Source organism: Lampris incognitus, chromosome 1 (genome assembly GCF_029633865.1).
Source record: "Lampris incognitus isolate fLamInc1 chromosome 1, fLamInc1.hap2, whole genome shotgun sequence".
In the NCBI taxonomy this organism is placed as follows: Eukaryota; Metazoa; Chordata; class Actinopteri; order Lampriformes; family Lampridae; genus Lampris; species Lampris incognitus.
The window spans coordinates 33561064-33583852 of record NC_079211.1 but is presented as its reverse complement, the minus strand read 5'-3'; the positions used below and the strand labels follow the sequence as shown (position 1 = coordinate 33583852).

At 42.1% G+C, this 22789-nt stretch overlaps 1 protein-coding gene across 5 annotated transcripts in view; it reads left to right on the top strand.

Moving 5' to 3' along the window:
- The window catches only part of diaph2 (diaphanous-related formin 2), a 621385-nt gene that overhangs the window by 10355 nt on the left and 588241 nt on the right, over positions 1-22789 (top strand). For 4 of the 5 annotated variants that reach the window (XM_056275993.1, XM_056275983.1, XM_056275999.1 and 1 more), the window contains 2 exons: positions 15551-15583; positions 19046-19222. In XM_056275993.1, coding sequence (XP_056131968.1) covers positions 15551-15583; positions 19046-19222 — 210 coding nt within the window. The remainder of the gene's footprint in view (positions 1-15550; positions 15584-19045; positions 19223-22789) is intronic. The other variant, XM_056276006.1, reaches the window with a different exon arrangement.

The following is a 22789-nucleotide window of genomic DNA, read 5'->3' as shown; positions in this document are numbered from 1 at the left end:
GCACCATAGGGCCCAACATCTGATATGAAACGAGGGTCCTGTATTAGGGCTATGATACAATCAGACTGACAACGGACTGATTCCTGTTTTTCTTGTGCATACTGTGGTTGTCTATCAGTGCTCTGTTATTTACAATGTACAGACTAGAGAGGCTGAGTTCTTTATCTTGAAGGTCATTCACTGTTTGTGCATTTGAGGGAGAGAGAAAATAAAAATATACAGAGAGAAAAAAAGAAAAATAAAGGAGAGGAATGAGGGGTGAGAGGGGTTTAACCAGGCTTAGAGTGTATACTGTATACAACATCACAATTGTCTTAGACAGGAAGCTGAGTCACAAGCCTCGTCCATCAGCCAGAGCAGCTGCACTAGTATCATAAACATATAATGGATATGGGTGTGTGCCCATGTTGTGTGTCCATGCTTGTTTAACTTGAAATCTTATATGAGGTTGTGACTCATTATTTCTTTGTCGAGAAACTGAGATGTGAATATTGTACTGTACACTGATTAGCCAAAACATTAAAACCACCTGCCTAACATTGTGTAGATCCCTCTCATGTTGCCAAAACAGCTCTGACCTGTCAAGCCATGGACTCCACAAGACCTCTGAAGGTGTGCCGTGGTTTCTGGCACCAAGACGTTAGCAGCACATCCTTTAAGTTCAGTAAGTTGCGAGGTGGGGCCTCCATGGATTCAACTTGTTTTTCCTGCACATCCACAGATACTTGATCAGATTGAGATCTGGGGAATTTGGAGGCCAAGGCAACATCTTGAACTCTGTCATGTTCCTCAAACCATTCCTGAACAATTTTTGCAGTGTGGCAGGGCACATTATCCTGCTGAAAAGGGGCCATTGCCATCAGGGAATACTGTTGCCATGAAGGGGTATACTTGGTCTGCAACAATGTTTAATAGGTGGTATGTGCCAAAGTAACATCCACATAAATACCAGGACCCAAGGTTTCTCAGCAGAACGTTGAGCAGAGCATCACAGTGCCTCAGCTGGCTTGTCTTCTTCCCGTAGTGCATCCAGGTGCAATCTCTTCCCCAGTTAAATGACACATGCACCCAGCCATCCACATGATGTAAAAGAAAATGTGATTCATCAGCCCAACCCACCTTCTTCCATTGCTCCATGGTCAAGTTTTGATGCTCACGTGCCCATTGTAGGCACTTTTGGCGGTGGACAGGGGTCAGCATGGGCACTCTGACTGGTTGGCGGCAATGCAGCCCCATACGCAGCAAGCTGCAATGCACTGTGTTCTGACAGCTGTCTATCATAGCCAGTATTAACTTTTTAAGCAATTTGAACTACAGTAGCTCTTCTGTGGGATTGGACCAGAAAGGCTAGCCTTCGCTCCCCATGTGCATCAGTGAGCCTTGGATGCCCATGGCCCTGTCACTGGTTCACCAGTGGTCCTACCTTGGACCACTTTTGGTAGGTACTGACCACTACATACTTGGAACACCCCACAAGACATGCTGTTTTGGAGATGCTCTGACTCAGTCATCTAGCCATCACAATTTGGCCCTTGTCAAAGTCGCTGAGGTACTTCCTGTTTCCAACATATCAACTTCAAGAACTGACAGTTCACTTGCTGCCTAATATATACCACCCCTTGACAGGTGCCATTGTCACGAGATAATCAGTGTTATTCACTTACCTGTCAGTGGTTTTAATGTTTTGGCTGATCCGTGTATACTGATGGCATTTAAGTTTTTTTTCCCCGTTCTATTTTGTCATCGCTTATAAGGGCTTCGAGAACTTTTTTCTAGTTGACTGCTGATGACTTTTAATGCTGTGTGGGTACACTGGCTGTTGTCTTGGTGGATCTTCTTTAAGACTACTGATCATTAGTTGACTCTGTTAAGTTCTGTTGCTAAGGGTTTCTCGAAAATATTTCTGACGTTCAAACCAATTTCATCCTCATTTAAACACTGATTTTTTTCAGTAATCTCACATTAGAAAATAACTATATCAGGACAAGTTTTTTTTTCTTCTTCGGAAGAAAATAGAAAGAATGCCTACTTAGTCTCAATTTATCTACTGTATTCGGTATGTCTTTAATATTTTATGTGAGCAGCCAAACAAGAAATCTATGATAATGAGTATAAAGGTAAAAATGAAAATTAGTATGAAAAAACCCCCCAACCCAGTTAATTAGCAGTGGCTGCAGTGAAAAAACCCCAAAAAACAACCTCTTATTCTTTTATTTTGAACTATGGCACACGTCAATCATCTTCTGTCCAGCTCTCTCATAACTTTCTTTCATAATGACATGATTAGTTATTTGTAATTAACCCTTAAAGTAATTTAATAAGGACTTAATGATGGTAATCACCGTGCTCATTTAGTAAGTCATTAGAGTAATTAAAGCATCAGTAATGCATGGATAGTTCAGCCCTACTTTGGCGATGTTATCCTTATTATGAGACCATGGAAAGAGGATGCCTTGATGGAATAAAAGAGAAGCATGTCTCAGAGAGAAGGAGAATCTCGATCTGCTGCAGTCCATCCTACTGGCTATTTACAGACTATTGAGACGTTAAGTTTGGCAGTTAGGAAGTTCAGCAAACAAAGGCACAAAAATGCTTTAAGACCTCCAGGCACAAGGCTAAGTGGTCCAAAGATGTTGCACAGTAGGCAGAATGTATAATTGCCTATTGTAACGTTTGTACAATTCGGTTTTTCAAATTGTAAACACTCATCTTTGCTTGTCTGTACAACATGCAGTCATGAGTTGATGTGTAATCTAATAGAGATCCCCAGTTGGGGGTTTGCTGGCATTTGAATCATGTGAAAACTTACAGAATAGGGAAGTTAACATATCTTTTTTTTTTTCAATAGCGTCTCTTTCAAAGTTCATTTTCCACTGCTGCTGGTCGTGAGGGCCTTAGAGAGGCTTTTGAAAGCGTTTCTGCTTTGACATATGAGCTTTAAGGAGCATTTTCGGTCATAATTTGCTTGTTGTTTGACAGCTTGTCAGCCCTTTGAAATAGCTCTAGAGTGCATAAATGCTTTTTGATCAATTGCTTGTATTATTATATAGATTGAAGTTTTGTTAAAATAAGTATATTTTGCAAGGTTGTGCTATTTTTTTGTGTTTCTTTATCACTCAGTTCTGCATTGTTCATAGTGAGACAGAGCGGGTGTTGGGGGAAAAGTGTGAGAAGTTGACCACATGTGTGCTCTTCACGGCCCTCGGGAAGTTGGAGAGAGGAAATGGTGAAGAATGCTTTAGTCACTCTGGGGAAGAAAAAATATGACGTCATCCTCTCACAAGGCCTGTTTATTTCTATTAATATAGATTAGATAAGATTGAAAGATCTTTCTTTCTTTCTTATTCAAATAGTGTAATGACATTAAAACTTAAATCTAAACTGGAGAAAGGAAATGATGAAAAGAGAGAGTTGACTTGGATTAAAAATTGAACTAAAAATGCTGGTGTAAAAATGCATTTGTATGGTAACTTGACCAAGCTACTGCATTTTCTGTTGCTGGCTGGGACGATGGAGTTCAGCTGCCTGTTTGACGGGAATTCAGACCTAGGGAGGGGTGGTGGTGGTGGGGATCCCATGGAGGCGGGGCCTTTAAACATCATGACTATGATGTACTTTGTTTTGCTGTGATCTGTTTACACTTCACAGTATACAGTTTGGATTTTAATACCTCATTTGATAGCTCTCTCCAGCGTTTCGCAGTCCTTGGCTCATATGTTGGCACACACACAGATGAGACTGAATGTGAGAATGCTTTGGTTAAGTTAGAAAACCAATACGCTCCCTCTTTTAATCGCTGTATGATAGATGAATAATATAATAGAGGAAAATATTCAGAATATAGGCTCACATATTAGTCTATTAGTCTGTGAAGTACAGATGTCATAGAAGGTAGGGCGTTTTGAAGATCATAATGCATCATAATATATAATCCTTTCAAGCAAACATTGTTTTGTGCCACACTATGTATGAGATCAACCCACACACACACCGAGTATACAGTACTAGAAACTTCCTTTCAAATCCTGTAGAGACTAAGCTAACCTTAGGGCAGCATTGTACTAGTCCACGGTCACATGGTCAGGGCGTCCTGTGCAGAGCCATTCAAATCCCAGCCCCGGCTTTTGTATGCTTCCCCTTTTCAATAGTTGCTGTTTTAGGAAAATATAAACAGCACCAGTGCTTTCCTGAAATAACAAGCATACCACATGAGCTCATGCCCTTTTAAAGGCACTGAAAACCAATGCAACTTTTTTCTTTTTTTTTAACTTTCTAACCTACTTGCCTAGTCCACCTACCTGATTACTTACTAATCTGCTTACTTACGTGCTTACTTGGTTAAGCAATTATTCTTGATACTTTTTAATAGAATGACAAAAAAAAGTGAAAACTTACTCCAAACGATATAGTCCAAGTTGAGTTAAGACTGCGTAAATTTAGTCTTTGTTTATTTGTTCTGGTGAACAATGTGGCATTTAGTTTATGATTGAATCCAATTGTCTCTAATGCAGTTTGGAAGGAGGACAAGTGCAAGTTAAAGTGCATGAGGGATTGGTTTGTGTTTGTGAGAGAAGACTCTTCTTTGTGTTCGTATTAGTGCGCATGTTTGTGTGATTATGTACCGTCAACTCATAACAACACTAAGCAACGCAGGCACTTCTCTATCTGCTGCATCAGAATGCACAGTCATTAAACAATTTTTTTATGCTTCAAACCTCACTTCCCATTGATTGAAGTGAGTGCCATTATGGACATAGATAGCCTTATGTGTATGTAAACGACCTTTTAGATAAGTGGACATTGTGATACATCCGGGCAACTTTATTTCAGAGGAAAGGCCGACTAATGTGCCATGGTAGTCATTCATCCTGCAAGCACCTCACTGTAGTCCTTTCCCACGAGGGAACAGTGCACCGTCTCATGAAAGTGGCCATTGAAGAGGAAGGTGTAGGCCTGAGCTGGCATTATTTACTGGCATTGAATCTAATTTGCACATTGCCTCGCCACTCACTTTACTCTCCAATGTGCAGTCCCTCCTTAGGCTACTTTATAGTTGAATGAATCCCACTGTATGTCCGACAGATGTTCAATTACTTTTGTCATTTGATGCAAGCTCATCACACTCTGTTTCATTATGTAACAATACAGCTGGTGGAGTATGACTCACAGCATTTATCTAACAGGAGAGTTTACACAGTGCTTTGCGAAAAGGCACACAAGAGTAGTAAGATCAATAAAATATAGATGAAAATACACACAATCTGTAGAAACTTCCTCATGCAAATCAGTGACAAAATAAATTAAAAAATAGGGTGTCCGGGTAGTGTGGTGGGCTATTCAGTTGCCTACCAACTTCGGGATTGCTGGTTCAAATTCCCGTGTTACCTCCGGCTTGGTCGGGCGTCCCTACAGACACAATTGGCTGTGTCTGCAGGTGGGAAGCCAGATATGGATATGTGCCCTGGTCGCTGCACTAGCGCCTCCTCTGGTCGGTCGGGGCACCTGTTGAGGGGAGAGGGGGAACTGGGGGGAATAGCGTGATCCTCCCACGTGCTATGTCCCCCCGGCGAAACTCCTCACTGTCAGGTGAAAAGAAGCGGCTGGCAACGCCACATGTGTCGGAGGAGACATGTGGCTCCAGCTCTCCCCGGATTGGCAGAGGTGCTGGAGCAGTGAGTGGGACGGCTTGGAAGAGTGGGGTGATTGGCTAGGGCGAAAAAGGGGGAGGAAAAAAAAACACTCAGAGAAAAAAAGACTCAATGGTAAAATGTTGGCTAAATATGAAACATTACTTAAAAACAGGTCTAAGAAGTGCAGGTACTTTGTAATCCTGTCAGTTCTTGTAATTATTGAAACTGATTCTGATCCCGAACATGTCTCATCTTTTACAAACTTGAGCATATTTTTGTACCCAGCTTTATTGGTACTTTTACATAGCAGCTTATATATAAACCACGGAGCGCATTTGCCTATCAGAATACTGCACAAAACGTTTCAGCTGTGTGAGAGCAAATACTGCAGTTGACCTCTCAGTGGGGAGAGGGAGTCTGTCATCAGGCTAATTTTGAAGTCCATTGTATTTATAAGTAATTGTCACCAGTAAAACAATGCCGGCGGATTGATTCTGTGCACTGTATCACATTTTTTCATCGAATGTTTTAAGAGATTTAATTTATGAACGAATGTTTAATCAAATGTCAAAAACTGGTGGTTATACAGGCAAAATAAATTATAAAGGCTGCCAGTACCTGTCCTGGTGCACTAGTTTTCAGTTTCCCCCGAAGTCTCCTGGTGGAAAATGAACACGTAGATCCATCAACAATAAAACAATATTGTTTTTATTGTTGTAAGTATGATATCACTCCTTTTTAAACGTTCCATCCCACTCAAAAATTGGCTGGTGTGACTCAGTTTTGGTGTGTTGAGTGAATTTTACAGCATCATTCAGTGTAATATTTAAACCTATTAATTATACAATTAGACTATTCATGGCCATCTCTACAGGAAACAAACCAGCACTTTGTGACATGACCACATTTTTTGCTATTATGCCAATTTACATGGCTTAATCCACAGCCAATAGCATCTTGTCCTGTTGCCTTTTTGCAATCATGGCAATTACACATTGTCATTCTGGCACTCGCTGCAACTAGTCTAACTTTGCGTATCTAAGCCCTCAAGTCACTGTATTTTCTGCCAAAACCAAATTTGATTTGGATTGCCTAAGCGTGGACAGACACAGCATGCAATGTGTTGTCTCCAGTCATTGCTGATAGCTAGTGAATTGTGTGCAATTGTCTTTCCCTAATTTTAGATGTTGCACCCACTTGTAAGAGAGCTTCTAGTTAGAAATGATAGTAACGTAAGGCTCTTCAAAATTTACACTTCTATATAGCTAGTTCTAGATCTGTACAATTATTTCTTGCAAGATATGGAATTTATCTCGGCCTGTGTCTGATGAATAAATATGGGGGGGTGGGGGGTCAGCCTTGCTCATGCATGGCTTGCACACTGCTGTACATGGCTTTTAGTGGTATATTGGATATTAAAATGACTAATACACATTGTCCGCAGCGCTCTACTTGGAGCACATTGTTGAAACAAACATCACACTTATACCCCTTTCATACTGGCCAAAAAACCCGCTAACATCCACCTTTAGTCAATATAATATTCACCACCAAAGGTGGACGTTAGCGGGTTTTTTGGCCAGTGTGAAAACGCCTTTAGATGAACCTATCTGGGTTTTGTCATAGCTCAATAGTCTGATTCATTTGGACTCCCTGAGAAACGCCTTATTTGTCACACATGCATGTGCACATACACACATATACATACATACACACACACATACACACACGCGCATGCGTGCACACACACACACACACACACACACACACGCGCGCGCGCACACACACTTTTCCTCTGCCAATGCATTTCTGTGTCCCTTCTCTCTGACCCACTACTCCTTCTTAGAGTCTTAAAGTCTCTTTCAAAGTGGGCAGCAATAGTGCTGTAGTGAATGAGAACTGCAGTCAGTTGGGACAATGCACTTAATGGATGCTAGTAAAGTCCAGGACAGATTATGCTTGTCAGTAACTGCCAAAATATTATGCCTGATGTAAGGCCAGCAGCTGATTTATCAAAGTATTTTACCACAGTTTTCAATCAGACTCTACAGTCCTAAAACCTGAAAGGGGATCTAGAATTTTTATACATTCAGGATTTCCATTTGACATTAAAGTTGCCAGCCAGGTTCGTTATGACACATTCTTCTTTTTATTTTTCAAATGTCAAGCATAGCCTGTCTGGCCCCTTTTACCACACACTGGGGAAACCCCGCTATACTTTTGGTTGCAATGGTTGCCAACTTAGGAAAATGACTAGTTGCTCATCTAAAAAGACAGATACAAAAGTGCATATAGCTTGTATTTTTCTAATTTTCTCTCTGCCAACAAAGTTTGACCATTACCATGAAAATAAAATAGGGATTAAAATTGAGATAATGTCAAATGGGGTAATTTACATATAGTTGGGTGGTGTCGGGACACAGTTTGGAATATCCATCCATCCATCCATCCGTCCATCCATCCATCCATCCATTTTCCAAGCTGCTTATCCCAATTGGGGTTACGGGGATGCTGGAGCCTATCCTAGCAGTTACTGGGCGGCAGGCGGGGGAGTCACCCTGGACAGGGCGCAGTTCATCACAGGGCCAGTTTGGAATATATATAAACTTAGCACAAAAAGTAATGAAATGTGTGTTTGGTAGATTATTTCTTTGTTGTAACAATGCTTCTTGGCAATAAATCTTATATCAAGCACCTGATTGTCAGCACCTGGGGTACCAGAAGCTCAAAACAAGAGTCAATAGCAACAGCAAAATAAGCTGTTTGGCATTGGCAGAGAAGATTTGGCAAATTTTTCATGGGCGCAACCCACATACTCAGCTCTGCTGCTCATCCCACAAATGCATGTTCCTTACAAATGTGGCACCATTTAAAAGGGAAATAAACATGCTTTCCAATGGTATAAGATTCATTGCCAAGAAACATTGTTACAACAAAGAAATAATCTACCAAACACAAATTTCCTTACTTTTTGTACTAATTATAGTTTGGAATATATACATATATATATTTAATTTTTTTGGGAAAGGTGGGTGTTGGGGAATGGGAAAAAATTGTTGGGGATGCTCAAGTCGTCAGCTCAGCTCAGACAGATGGTACCTATGGTTGGGTATCAGCATTGTTCTTCTAGTAGTGGAGATTCGATGCTGTGATGGTACGGTATCTGCAGCGCTGACTGCATGGCCTGACTAGTGTTATGTCTAACTGGGTTATACAGACATGAGGCAGGTCCTCTTGAATGAGGTGTGTGAGGGGCGTCTGGAGAGCAGACATGGGGTGTATCCTGGCGAATAGAGCCGTGGTGTGGAGGGAGTATCCACTGGATCACTGGTGGAGTCCGTTGGCTGTTTTGGACCAGGTCAGCTACATGAATCGACTGTATATCAGAGCCAGCAGTCATTTCTTTTCTTCTCTCCTCTTTTTTTTTTTTTGGTCTGCCACCCTGCCCTCCACTTTCTTTGAAATTGGCAGCCTTGCAATGTAAACATGAGGCATTATCTGACACATTACCCCAAACAGGATAAATGTTAGTTGAACGCTATCGAAGGTTTTGTAGTTATGTAAGCCGTGTTGTGTGCCGTCTCTCAGTTTACAGATTCAGATAAACCTGATTTGTTTAGGCCATGTCTAATTCAATTTCTGGGGAGCAGCATCAGGCAGCAACACAAATGTCACACACTATTAACAGAGCTGTTCATCTTAAAATATGTGATTACAGGATGACAAATTGTGGGATTTTGAAGATGAAGGCTATGAAGAGTTAACACTATTTTATAATGTAGTCAGAAGAAAGTCATCTGCTGGACTTCAGGGTTGGTAGGCCTGTCTTTATTTCTGCTTTGGAACTGTGCCTCAGTGCAAATATAGACTGCTGACATCCTGCAATTTGTGTGATTAATTTTATGTATGCACACCAAATGTCTTGTTAGAGCAATGAGCATAATGTAATACTTATTTCACATTAAATTAGTGACCTGGAAATAAACAGACTGCCTGTGAGTAAAGTGACCTCGGCGACACTGGCCAAGATTATTTTTTGTTTCACTTGACTCAGAGAAAAGGCACACCATACTGCTCAGAGGTGGTGTTTGAGGCATTGATGACAAAATGGCTTTGTTTGGGTTGTCTTATATGTGATGGACCCAGATCAAAATGCTGTAATATTTCCTAGCCGTGCATGTGAAAATTAGGCGGCATGGTGGCCCAATGGTTAGCGCTGTCGCCTCACAACAAGAAGGTCCTGGGTTTGAACCCCAGGGTTGTCCAACCTTGGGGGTCATCCCAGGTTATCCTCTGTGTGGAGTTTGCATGTTCTCCCTGTGTCTGCGGTGGGTTTTCTCCAGGTGCTTCGGTTTCCCCCACCCTCAAAAAGACATGTATGTTAGGGTTAATACTCCTGTCTGTGTCCCTGACCGAGGCATGGCAAGACGAACTGGAGTTGATCCTCGGGCGCTGCACGGCGGCTGCCCACTGCTTCTAGCTACACAGCTAGGATGTGTTAAATGGAGAGCATAATTTCCCCATGAGGATTAATAAAGTGTCTCAAAATAAAAAAAGGAATATGACTCCTACAAAACATGTAATCTTATTACCTAACTTAACTAGCGTATTAATAATGCTATAAACGAGTTATATGGAGCACAGAAATATGATTAAATCATTGTTCACATAAGTGGTACTTGTACAGATTACCAATTCTGCTCAAGCCTGCTTTGTCACAAATTTGGTTACTATTTGCTCAACTTGGGCTCAACTAATATAAGTGCTGTTTATGTTTTTTATTCAAGTGTCACACTTCTCAAGTATCAGCATTCGAGAATGCACGGGAAAGCTTAATAGAGGAAAGAAATTTAGTTATAGAACAATATGACTATTGCTTCTGCATTGACCAAGTAGAAGGCAGTTGACGCATTCGAGCAAAATATAACACACAGGCGTAAACAGCAAACTTTTCCACCACTTAAATCATGAACAAAAAAAGTTGGACATCTTAGTTTGTCTTAAAATTAAGAGTGTGCACTCAGAAATGCCATTGCACTTGTTCCACGGCCACATGCCATTACCAGAGGAGTGATTTCAGCGTTTTTGTTATCGTGTGATCGATAATAGTAATAGCATGCAGCTCCAGGCTCTTACTGTTTCCAGTTTTGTGTAGAGTCACTGTGACAGGATGAAATGTACAAATGTTTCTTGTATTCATTTTAGAATAAATTCAGTTCTGTGTGTTTTTTCTCAAGAGTATACGTTTCAAACCTGGGAAAACAGCCTCACTTTGTAGCGTTTCATTCTTTCATTCATTGATTACTAGCGGGTTGATGATGTGTCATTAGAAATGAATCCTAAAGACCTGGTGCATTAGCCAACAAACACAGACTGAATATTTTACTTCTGGTGGAAATATCATTTGCCTCGTTTTGCTTTTTGCATTAGTGCAGTTTGTATGGTTCCATGTGATAGCTACTCCTAATATGTCCCAAGTTGCAATGTCACAACTGTGTTGTTGTGGCTCATAGGAAATTACACTATATGAACCCAAAACATATTCTTTGATTTTTTTTTAGTATACTGTTGGGTGAAATCATAATGCTGCACATGTTGGTCTACAACATAAACCAATGATTTAGAAATTATATCATTATCATTGCAACAATTGAGTGCAGAAAATCCAGTGACCTCAGCATATAAAATACATGGGAAATGTCTACACTGTAGAAATAAAACTCTTTAGTTTCTCTGGGGGGTAGGAATGAAGCTACTTTGTTGAACTGGTCAATGAGCCCTGTGTATACGAATTAGGTAAACGGTCCGGCATATTTAGTATTTAGCATTGCACTTGTCGACCTAGATTTGGATACCCTTGAGTGAGTTACTTAATGATCCTAACTCAATAGATAGACTGCTTAGTAAAAGTCTCTTCTCCATTGTTTCTTTTTTATGACCGCTTCAGTCCTCCTGTCACTGCTCCAAAGTTTGTGCAGAAAGTCCAATAGATTCGTTGTCTCTGCCTGAAACAATCGCTGTCTAATTGTAGTCTGCATATAGAAAAATAATTTCTCAGGAGCTGAGCTCCCTCTCTTTGCCTTCTCAAAATGCGCATCTGCCTTGACCAGATAGGCTTCACTGGACAGACAGAAAAGAGATTAAAAGCGTGTCAGTGGCATGGGGCTATCTATATACAATAGGTAACGCCTATTCCAATTACTTTCTGAGTAATCAGTATGCAACCTTGGGGCTCATAGACTAAATGAATGCCTAGCTGCCACGGAAATCCAACTCACTGTTGAGCTACCCACTATCAGAGACTGGGCGGATGTGGTTTCCACCAAGATGTAGATGTGTGGTCAATAAACTACTTGCTGAATATCCAGCTCCTCCCCGTTTCCAACAGGTGGACGGTTTACATTTGATTCACCTTTGTTTAATGAACCTGATGTTTTCTTTCCTACTGAAATCTAGCTGTAAGAGTTGACACCAAGTAGCTTATATAGCTGAGGCAGGCGGTTGGCTAAAAGAGAGCCTAGGAGCAGACTGTGATAAGGAGTTACCAAATGTTGACAGCACATCGCACTGGAAAGCGCCACCATGCTGCCCTCGCGCAGTGGTTAGCGCTGTCGCCTCACAGCAAGAAGGTCCTGGCTTCAAACCCTGGGGTTGTCTCACCTTAGGGGTCATCCCAGGTCGTCCTCTGTGTGGCGTTTGCATGTTCTCCCCGTGTGTGCGGTGGGTTTTCGCCGCGTGCTTCGGTTTCCCCCACCCTCAAAAAGACAAGCATGTTAGGATTAGTACTCCTGTCTGTGCTCTTGACGGAGGCATGGCAAGACGAACTGGAGTTGGTCCCCAGGTGCTGCACGGCGGCTGCCCAGTGCTCCTAGCTACACAGCTAGGATGGGTTAAATGCAGAGCGTAATGTCCCCATGGGGCTCAATAAAGTATCTCAAAAAAAAAAAATCCAATGATCCTTTGTCATTGTAACTTATTAAAGTAAAACTAATTTTTCTTGTAATCTCATGTTACAGAAGGTTTTTTGTAGACACTCTGTATCCCATTTTATCATGATGGTTCCATTGAGCGAGTTAAAATGACATCATGCAGATGGTCTTGCTAAATTAGCTGGAAATAAGAAAACTTGCTATTTTGAAATCAGTGCACCAGCAGCCACCGTAGAGACAAATGTGTTGTTTTTCATGGCCTGGATGGAAATGTATTTCATGTGCCACCTGGTGGGATGTTTAAACAAAATCAAGTTCATTAAAACAATTTCCTCACCAGATTTTGTGATGGAGGGACTGGATATACATTTTTTTTTTGCCGTTAATCACAAAAGTAATTTTGGCAAATATGCATACCAGTGTGATATTGTGTCCCCGAATTGACTCTCAAATTGTGAGGAATTGCTTAGTGTTTTCATTTTTACTGACCTACATGGAGTCATAATCATATTTGATTAAGAAGGGACCCAGAGCTAATTTGATTAGGTTATTTAGAAGAATATGTGTTCAGTAATAAACATTTCTTATGATGAAAAAGTTTACTTTAATAACCAGGAGAAGCCCAGAGGACATGCAAGCTTAATTGTTAGATATTAAATTGCATTGGTGCGATGTTGCCAAGATAATGGGTAAGGAAAGGCCCTGAAGTCAAGGCAATTAACTAAACAGTGGTTCGATTGTTGTTAAATTGATTAGAATATGTTTAAGCACCCCATTTGAAGATTAGCTATTGTTTCACACGGTTTTAGGGTGCTAGAAAATGCCGTGCTTAATGATACGTAGATTCTGAGAGAGGGACAAGAAGAAGAGTTGTTGTTGTTGAGACAGTAACTTGGTCTATTCCACCGCGACAAACTGAAACCTTCTTGGAAATATATGTAGGCAGTAAAACAAGTCGGAGATACCGGGGAGACTTTGTTTACGCAGACTCTTTTTGGCATCCTTCTCACCATTTCACTACACAACAAACGTGTCTCCTGGACACACAATTGTCATCTTGCCTTGCACTTTGCAGCTAGATCTCTCAACAACTAATTTCACCTGCTCACGCTGAGACCCAAGTTTGCCTTCCGATACTTAAGTAGGCGGCCATAGCCAAAACCATTGATCAATGGCTGCAGACGAGACTGGTGACAGATAAGGCGGTTTAATAAGGCAGTATGAGCGTCTGCTCAGTGCTGCCTGCAGCCCAATGCAATAGGGCAGCTGCTGACAGAGACGCAGAGGGAAGTCGAACTTTAGAGCCGGGCTGTTTTGTAGCATCACTTTCCAGATCAGATGAGGCGAGGAATCTGCTGGCTGCAGAGAGGAGTTATGGCCATCAGCGCCCCAACTTTCCCTGCTTGTTACTGCTTCCCCGCCTAGCACCACAGCATATGGCAGAGCATCGCTGCCACCTCCCATGTGAGGTGTGTTACAAATGGCTGTCCTTAGCAGCGCCGCAGGCCTTTGGCAATAACGTCTTATTGTGTCTGGGATGAGGAGGAACATCTGTATCAGAGAAAAGGTGTTTTTTTTCCCTTAAATGGTGAATGTCTGGGCGGCACGGTGGCACAGTGGTTAGTGCAGTCGCTTCACAGCAAGAAGGTCTTGGGTTCGAGCCCCGGGGTAGTCCAACCTTGAGGGTCGTCCTGGGTCGTCCTCTGTGTGGAGTTTGCATGTTCTCCCCGTCTCTGCGTGGGTTATTCTTCGGGGACTCCGGTTTCCTCTCACAGTCCAAAGACATGTAGGTCAGGTGAATCGGCCATACTAAATTGTCCCTCAGTATGAATGTGTGTGTGGGTGTGTGTGTGTGTCGGCCCTGTGTGATGACCTGGCGGCCTGTCCAGGGTGTCTCCCCGCCTGCCGCCCAATGACTGCCGGGATAGGCTCCAGCATCCCCGCGACCCTGAGAGCAGGATAAGCTGTTTGGATAATGGATGGATGGATTGTAATTGTCTGATACTTTTGTTTGAGAATCTGAAATGTGTGAATGATTTGTTTGTGCGCAAGCAAGGAGGGACTGATGATAGGCTGCAAAAAAAAACAAAAACAAAAAAAACAAAAACCCAAACAAACAAAAAACACAGGAATCAGTCCTCCAAGTGGGGAAATGGCTTTTTCTTTGACTTAATGTGGACAACAAGTCTAAGAGGAAGTCTAAGTGTGACTTCATTTGGTCACAACTGACACTTTCCAGCTGCTGCGGTCACTTGCACACACACACACACACACACACACACACACACACACACACACACACACACACACACACACACACACACTATGCAGTGGCGCACTCCTGTGCCGGTCTATGATTCTGATATTCTGATATACATATATTATTATATGATAATGTGGTATTGTGATTATTTATGGTGCTCATGTTTAAAAGTAGAAGTTTAATTAACCGTTTTAAACTTGCATGTGCTAAGGGTTCCTGCTTGGTTTCTTCATTTGGTGGCTGTTACCCAGTCTGTCATCAGGGGCTTCATAATGTCTTGTTTTCCACAGTATATGTTTATAAGTTTCTGTGAAGAAGATGTTCATCCTTACACATATTGTGTTTACATGAACATTCATCTTCCAGTATTTGGGATGCTTAAATGCCATTTCCTATTCACAATATTCTCTATAAGTTCATATCCTTGGTATGAAAAACCATGGTAGAGGTAATATACCAATATTAGCTGGGGAACTGAGGTGGGTAAACACTTTATGTGATTTAGTGTTGTAGTCTGAAAACACTGGTAAATGATGTAATATTCTGTAATATTAAAAATTTTTTGTTTCTTTGTAAGTAATTGTGAGTGATGGATCACAAATATGATCTTAACAGGGATATGAGCTGGTATCCAGAATACTGTACATGTAAATGCACTTCCATATATTTTGGGGTGTTGTCACTCTCAGTTGGATTTTATTTTTTATACTGTGCCCTCCCTTCAACAGAACATACACATAAAAACATTGGCTGACGACATGGTAAGGCACTCGTTTTCATTTCTGTGTGGTTCTTTTTGCTTCACAATTGATCTCATGTCATCTCGTGTCATTTCATCTCAGTTGTTTTCATAGCTGCATGGGAAACCGAACTGAAATGTATGGATGGATCAAAAGTACAAGACAGAAATATAAGTTGCATGTCAAACATGAATACAGTCAAAAGCCCCAATTGTGACCACATTCTGCGTAGATAACCATTCATTCAAAAAGTTTATTATCGAGTATGAAAAGAAACAGTTGGTGCTCTCCGGGCTGAAGCAGGCCTCATAGAACTATTACGCTATGAAAAGCCTCATAAAACTTGTTATTGGCTGTCATTGAATAGTTAGTGGTTGCATATGGCGACACCAAAGCCCAACACAAAATCCCTAATGGAGCTACTGTTGCTACTCAGTAATGCTGTCTAAATATTCAATGAATAGAAGTAAAGGACTACATTGCTTGTAAAACCACAGTACAAAGTACCAATGGCCCCAAAAATGATTCCTTCCTATGACTTAAGAACAAAAGGCCATTTTTACTTCGTGGTGTTAATCACTTTTTTGTGTGGCATTGTTTCTAGAATTAAATTCTGCCCATATGTATGCAGTCTGTAGGAAGCAGCCTATATATCATTTACTGTGCAGACATAAACAATGCTTACTTAAGAAGAGTATTTTAGCTTGGGGCCTATTTGATGTTCACATTCATTGCCCTTGGTTAAGAAATAGCCTAACTTTCACACCTAGAGTCATACCCAGTTTTATATTCAGGTGGTACAATACAGCAAAATGTATGACATGTAACCACACCCTATCAAGTATGGTCACAATTACATATTGGCTTGTGTTTTGTCTATCCACAAATATTTCAGTCAAGCAAAAATTAGTGGCATTTGTTGTTTGCCCCCCCCCCCCCACACACACACATTTTTGTTGGTATAATCAAGTCAGCATGCCCCCTCGGAAATATATTAACTCAGGATGACTAACATCGACTGATGCATGTTCGTCTGACCCGTGCTTCCTCTGACTCAGTAACAGTTGTGTGCTGGCTGCATCTTTTTTCATCTGATCTTTCCTTCATCCTGTCAAAGGAAAAAAAAAAACTCTGCCTGAGCATTACTTCCACCCCACTCATTAATATGCTTTTTATTGTATTCATCAGAATAGCAAGAGCTGACTATTCCAGCAAACAGATTGACTTCTTAACTCACTGGTAGTATGGGGATGAGTTTAAGTTGCTCATCATCATCATAATAGACTGTTGTGATTTAATTGCTTATCCTTGTGAATAAGGCAAAGGGTGCAAGAATGATGGTAAGTGAGGTTTGGAGGAGGCTCTCTTGAGAAGCCTCCGTCATCTTTCTTTGACATTCATGAAAATGTGGATTTTTACATGTACTCATCACAAAAATTGAATCCAAGCCACTGGATTTTTAATCCACATATGATAATTGGGGCAGCATGGTGGCACAGTGGTTAGCGTGGTCGCCTCACAGCAAGAAGGTCCTGGGTTCAAACCCCGGGGTCGTCCTCTGTGTGGAGTTTGCATGTTCTCCCCATGTCTGCGTGGATTTCCTCTGGATGCTCCGGTTTCCTCCCACAGTCCAAAGACATGTAGGTCAGGTGAATCGGCCATACTAAATTGTCCGTAGGTGTGAATGTGTGTGTGTGTGTGTGTGTGTGTGTGTGTGTGTGTGTGTGTGTGTGTGTGTGTGTGTGTGTGTGTGTGTGTGTGTGTGTGTGTGTGTGTGTGTGTGTGTGTGTGTGTGTGTGTGTGTGTGTGTGTGTGTGTGTGTGTGTTGGCCGGCCGGCCTGCCCTGCCCTGGGATGGAGTGGCGGTCTGTCCAGGGTGTCTCCCCGCCTGCTGGGATAGGCTCCAGCATCCCGGAACCCCAATTCGGATAAGCGGCTTGGATAATGGAAAAATATGATAACTGCTCCATGTTTGATACCGGGAAAAAAATTTAACCTTAAAAAGGACTTAAAATGTTTGGACCGTATAGCATGTTAAATAGTCTGGCTAAGGCCGCTTTCAAACATCCATTCTGTACGATTTTCAGAAGGATTTTTCTGGAACTGGTGTTAGTTTTCCCTGTTCACACATACACAGCTTCTGCTTGTAAGATTGACAGTCATGTCATGTGTTTACTCACACATGTTGTGACTGTCTTCTCGATCCTGGCTCCCTGCTGACAAACTACGGCACCGGTAACACAATTATTTTATTTTATGTATTCATTCCATTATTATTTTGGCATTCTCGATTTTCCACTCAACTGTGCTACACAGTTACTTATTGATTTTTTTTTTGTCTGCGTGACCTGGAAGAAGCTCTCTTATTTCTAGGTCATCCATTTTGCTGACATTTTTAAATATGCTTGGGGAGGATGTACGAAAGGAGACGAGACCACTTCTCCCTTTGACCACACAGCCGTGGGATCGTTTATTTCCTCCAACAAACTTTTTGTCCGCAGTTCATAATGCTAAAACCTCAGCCTCGTGTCTACCAGCAATACCCCTTGCTAACCCCCGCCCAATGTCTTAAAGGGACCGTCTCTGGCCTGTGTCTCTTAATCGTACCGTACTTATCCACGCGCGGCGGGGCTTGCAGCAGGCCCAATATCCGTGACGCCGTAGATGTTCCAAGTGCCGCCACGACGTAGTGGTACCTGGTCTCATCCACGGTGACGATCCTAATCGCGAACTGGGCTTCGATGTGAGCGAGCCATGCTACCGCAGCCGTTTCCCAGAAGTCGGGCAGTTTGAGCGAGACGGCGTTAGTCACTGCCGCTGCACTGGTAGCTGCGTTCTCCATGGCTCACGTCGGGGTCACCAATGTGGAGGTTATAAGAAAGGAGATGAGACCACTTCTCCTTTTGACCACACAGCCGTGGGGTCGTTTATTTCCCCCAACAAACTTTTTGTCAGCAGTTCATAATGCTAAAACCTCAGCCTCGTGTCTACCCACAATACCCCTTGCTAACCCCCGCCCACTGTCTTAAAGGGACCGTCTCTGGCCCGCATGGTGAATATCTAACCTGCAAGTAGGTCACTACATGCTCTTACTTTTACTGGTTTAGAAATAAAGCTCACAATTCATCTGCCATGTACAAGTTGCACACGGTAACGTACATTCCTTGTGATTGGTACACTGGCTCCTGTAAAAACATTTGAATATGGTTATTTGATGACTTTTATTCACACTTAATGTGGTTTGGTTATGCTTCCATAGATGTGACTAGGATCCAAGTCAGCAAATTGCCAATGCAACTTTTACAGATTATTAACTCTGGCTTGGGTTCACACATGAGCACGACGCGTGAAGTTGAGGGAAGGTTTTACGGGTTAGTTGGCATGTCTGAATGAAGTTTAACAGATCTTTACTCTTTTTTTCCCCTTTTTTTTTATCCATACATTACTTTTTCTCACCACAAACTCTGCCTCTCTTTTCTCTCAGCGTGACCGCATCACCAGTTTCAGGAAGACGGGGATGAAGAAGGAGAAACCCCTGATACAGCACCCCACGGACCCCCTCTCCACCCAGGTGGAGCTCCCGGTGCCCCAGCCCCTCTTCGATGAGCGCTCCATGAACCTCTCAGAGAAGGAGATCATTGACCTCTTTGAGAAGATGATGGTGAGCCTGACACTTCTCTTGCAATCAAGAGAATAGTTATGAAATGTCATTAGTGACAGCAAACCTTCTGTATCCTAAACTCACAAAACCAGCCCACAAATTTTGCTTTTTGTTGTCTGGCATGGCTCAGTAGGCATTTGCTTGTGTTAGGGGCATCATTGATATGCATAGACAAAATTTACTTGGCAGGTTAACCGTGTGACTTGAAGGTGCACCACATTTCCATACTCGCTGGTCTGCTGGTAGTAAACACCACTAACCCTAGCAGGTCAGTCTAGGCGTGTAGTTATCATGTCTGTATGTGATTCTTGCCACTTTTGTTGATTACTTATATAAAACTGATTCTATAGCAGCATCGATGCTAACCCCTCCTACTGCAGCCATTGTTGTCATTTTCAAAATATGGAGCTTCTTGTTGTCATCATTACTGGTCCAGCTTCAAGCTTCCAGGCCTATTTTTTTCTCAATTGAAGCTTTCCAGACTATATCTTGCATAGTGAAAACTTAGCTACGGAAATTTGGGCTTGCTTCATGAGGCTATCTGCACCTTGACTGGTTTTACAACTCATTGCACCTGTCATTTCTTCTGTAGTTCCTTTTGGCAAGGCATCAAGCCCCATTCTGTATATACTATATGCTGGAATTCTAGTTGCCTTGTGTAAATGTAACACCACAGATCTTTTATGAAATTAACTTCCACATGTTGGATTCACTGTCAGATTTGAGAAACCTTCGACAGTGTCTGGGCGTGACCTTTTTCACAACCCAACCAGAACTCTAGAGATCTGTGGGCCGTTGAGAGATACTCTGCATAACAGTAGCCTTCATAAAATGCAGTCATTAAGCACCGTCAGTCGTCTCTGGACTACTCTCAGCCTATTCGTCCCAAATGGTTGGTTAAACATTGTGGAACAGTTACTTTTATCAAAAGAGAAAACTACAGCTTGTTTCATTGAAGCCCTTTGCAATCATAATGGTAATCATACTTTTTCAGCTTTGGGGGTGGCACTGCTTTTGTTTCTCAAAACAGGGATGTTTGTCTTGTTTTTCTAATCACAGGTCTTTAGCTTTTGCCAGCGGCCTACCTGGTCAAGTACACAGAGTTGTCAAGTCTCACAGATGGTTTGAGATGAGAGCACAGAGATAACACACACAGACCGCAGATAGTGCCCAACTGTCAAGACATCACTTATTTCCATAATGCAGGTTCACTTGACTTTTTTCACTTTCACAAAGAGCTTTCTCATGAGGACAGAGCAACAGAGAACAGCCCTCGTCTCCAGAGAGAGTATGAGAGAATGCAGCATCTATACAATTAGTTCCTTTTGGAGCATGCTTTTAAATCACATGATGTGTTACTACCAAATATGATTCATCATTGGTATATTAAACTGGATCTTCTCAGCACAATAGACTAATGGAAATTCTTTGGTTGTCAAACTACAAAGATCCTCACAGAGGCAGGGTTTTGTTTGCCCCTGTGGTGAAAACCGCTTTTATGCTTGGCCACCGTCTGCAATCTCCAGCAGCTCCCGGTATGTGCAAAACGATTCACAGTTGTGTTGTTCTGATGCAATCCGTTTGAACAGAAGTGGTGTGGTTGCTTCGTATGCGACAGATATCTGAGCTTAAGTGTATTTGCTACTTCAACTGTCAGCAGCTGCTAACCACACCCTTCAACAACTCATCACCAGGCCTCAACACACCGCAGCTGTCTGATGTCGCTTATACTGCGACACTTGGGTTTCATCCACAAAGATTTGAATGTCGCAGTCTTAACGCTGTAGCACTCCATCCGTTGAAGCAGCTTTTGTATTTTGATTTAATTAAGATAGCTTTGTGATAAGAGACAAAACCTGCGGTGGCTGTAACACCCAATAATGAATAATCACAGCTCCAGTTACCTAGCCATTGCCATACATCTATTTGATATTTTGTCACTGTTTTACCATGGAATTACCATTTCTATGTAATTCACGTGGGAAGGCCAAACAGTGCCCTCTTGTGGGGTTACATAATACCTCTTAAATCATTCCTTATTTTCCTCATGAACAGGATCCAGAAATGCTCTCAGGATGCTGAAACCATAGGTGGTTTCATTGCAGAGCATGTATGGGGCAACAGCCATCTTGAGCTTAGCTAGTCTTGTATAGAGCTGAAATAACACTATTTACAATGAAGATGAGTGCTTGAATGGATTCTGCATTTAGATGCTGCATTTCCCATCCACCAGGACCTCACCTAAATGTTCTGCAGGCCTCCTTCAGGCACAAACACTGAATCTTTGCTGAAACTCGTGCCCATCTGAGGGGTAAAAGCGCTTTGACACTCACCTTTTTACTCCTGTAAAATGGGCACTTGCCCTTATGTACTGCGGATTGAAACCTGGCAAAAACCTTTCAGCCCATCTCTTTGAAGTGGCGAGCTGAATTACCTTTGCGGGTACGTTTGCATCTGTATGTGTTTGTGTACATGCATGTGTGTGTGTTCATGTTCCCTTTCCTATTTTTTTTTCTCATACAATAGTCTTTATTGCCAGGGCCTGAGAAATGTGGCCAGTGCTCCTCGCTTTCATTAGGCTACCGCTCAGTGTTTTCTTGCCTGGGTGCTCATCCCTGTCACTCAGTTCACTTCTCAATTACTATGTTTGTGCTCACAGTAGCGTGACATTAAACCCAAGCTTCAATTTGCTCTGTGACAGGTGACAGAGAAGGTATGTTTGCACTTGAAGGGCCCTGACATGTTAGGGTGGAAAGTATAATTACAGTAATGAAATCAGAACGAAAAGGGTTATTTACTTATGTACTTTTGAAGCCACAACTACCCACCCTTCATAAATTGTAAACTTTTCTCATATGAAGTGGCCAGTTCTGAAATGATAGTTGCGGGTAGTTTGTTTTGACACCAGCAGTTTCTCTTTCTCTGCCTCTGTCTCTCTCTCCACCCTCTCAGTCACACTTTAATTCGCATATCTCACACACACATGCATTATACTATCTCTCTTTGTCCTCAAATCTTTTTTCTTACTGTTATCATGATGCCTTGTGCTACAGACTTACACTTGCAGCAAGCTTCAAACGATGGGATGAGCTTTAGTATATTAGACCGAACCCACACTGTGTTAATGACGAGGGAGTAGCAAAAATATGCTTTTCCCCGGGGAAGTGGTCCACCACACATTTCCCCTGTTTTTCTCAAAGCTCTACTAGCACATAGGCTATTACTGATAGGTCATCAAAGGGTTCTGGGAAAGGATGGGAAGAAACACTCACTCAGTGATGGGTAAAACTAAATGAGCTCTTCCTTTTTTATGTGAACTGTGGTGAGGGCTGGGTATTTATTAAACCCAGGGCTAGGTCAAAATGCTTGAAAATGTTTACACTTTCAGCACTGCCTTGAGAAGTATGTGCATCCACCCAGTGTTTTTATCTATGCATGGGTGCATGTGAGTGGGGATGCTTGTGTGCCTGTGCCCGCCCGTCCTTGGGTGCGTCAAGGTGTGCACAGCTGGACCTGAAAGCCCCTGCTCAAAATGCACAGTGGTAAATCCACTGATGAAATCTCCAT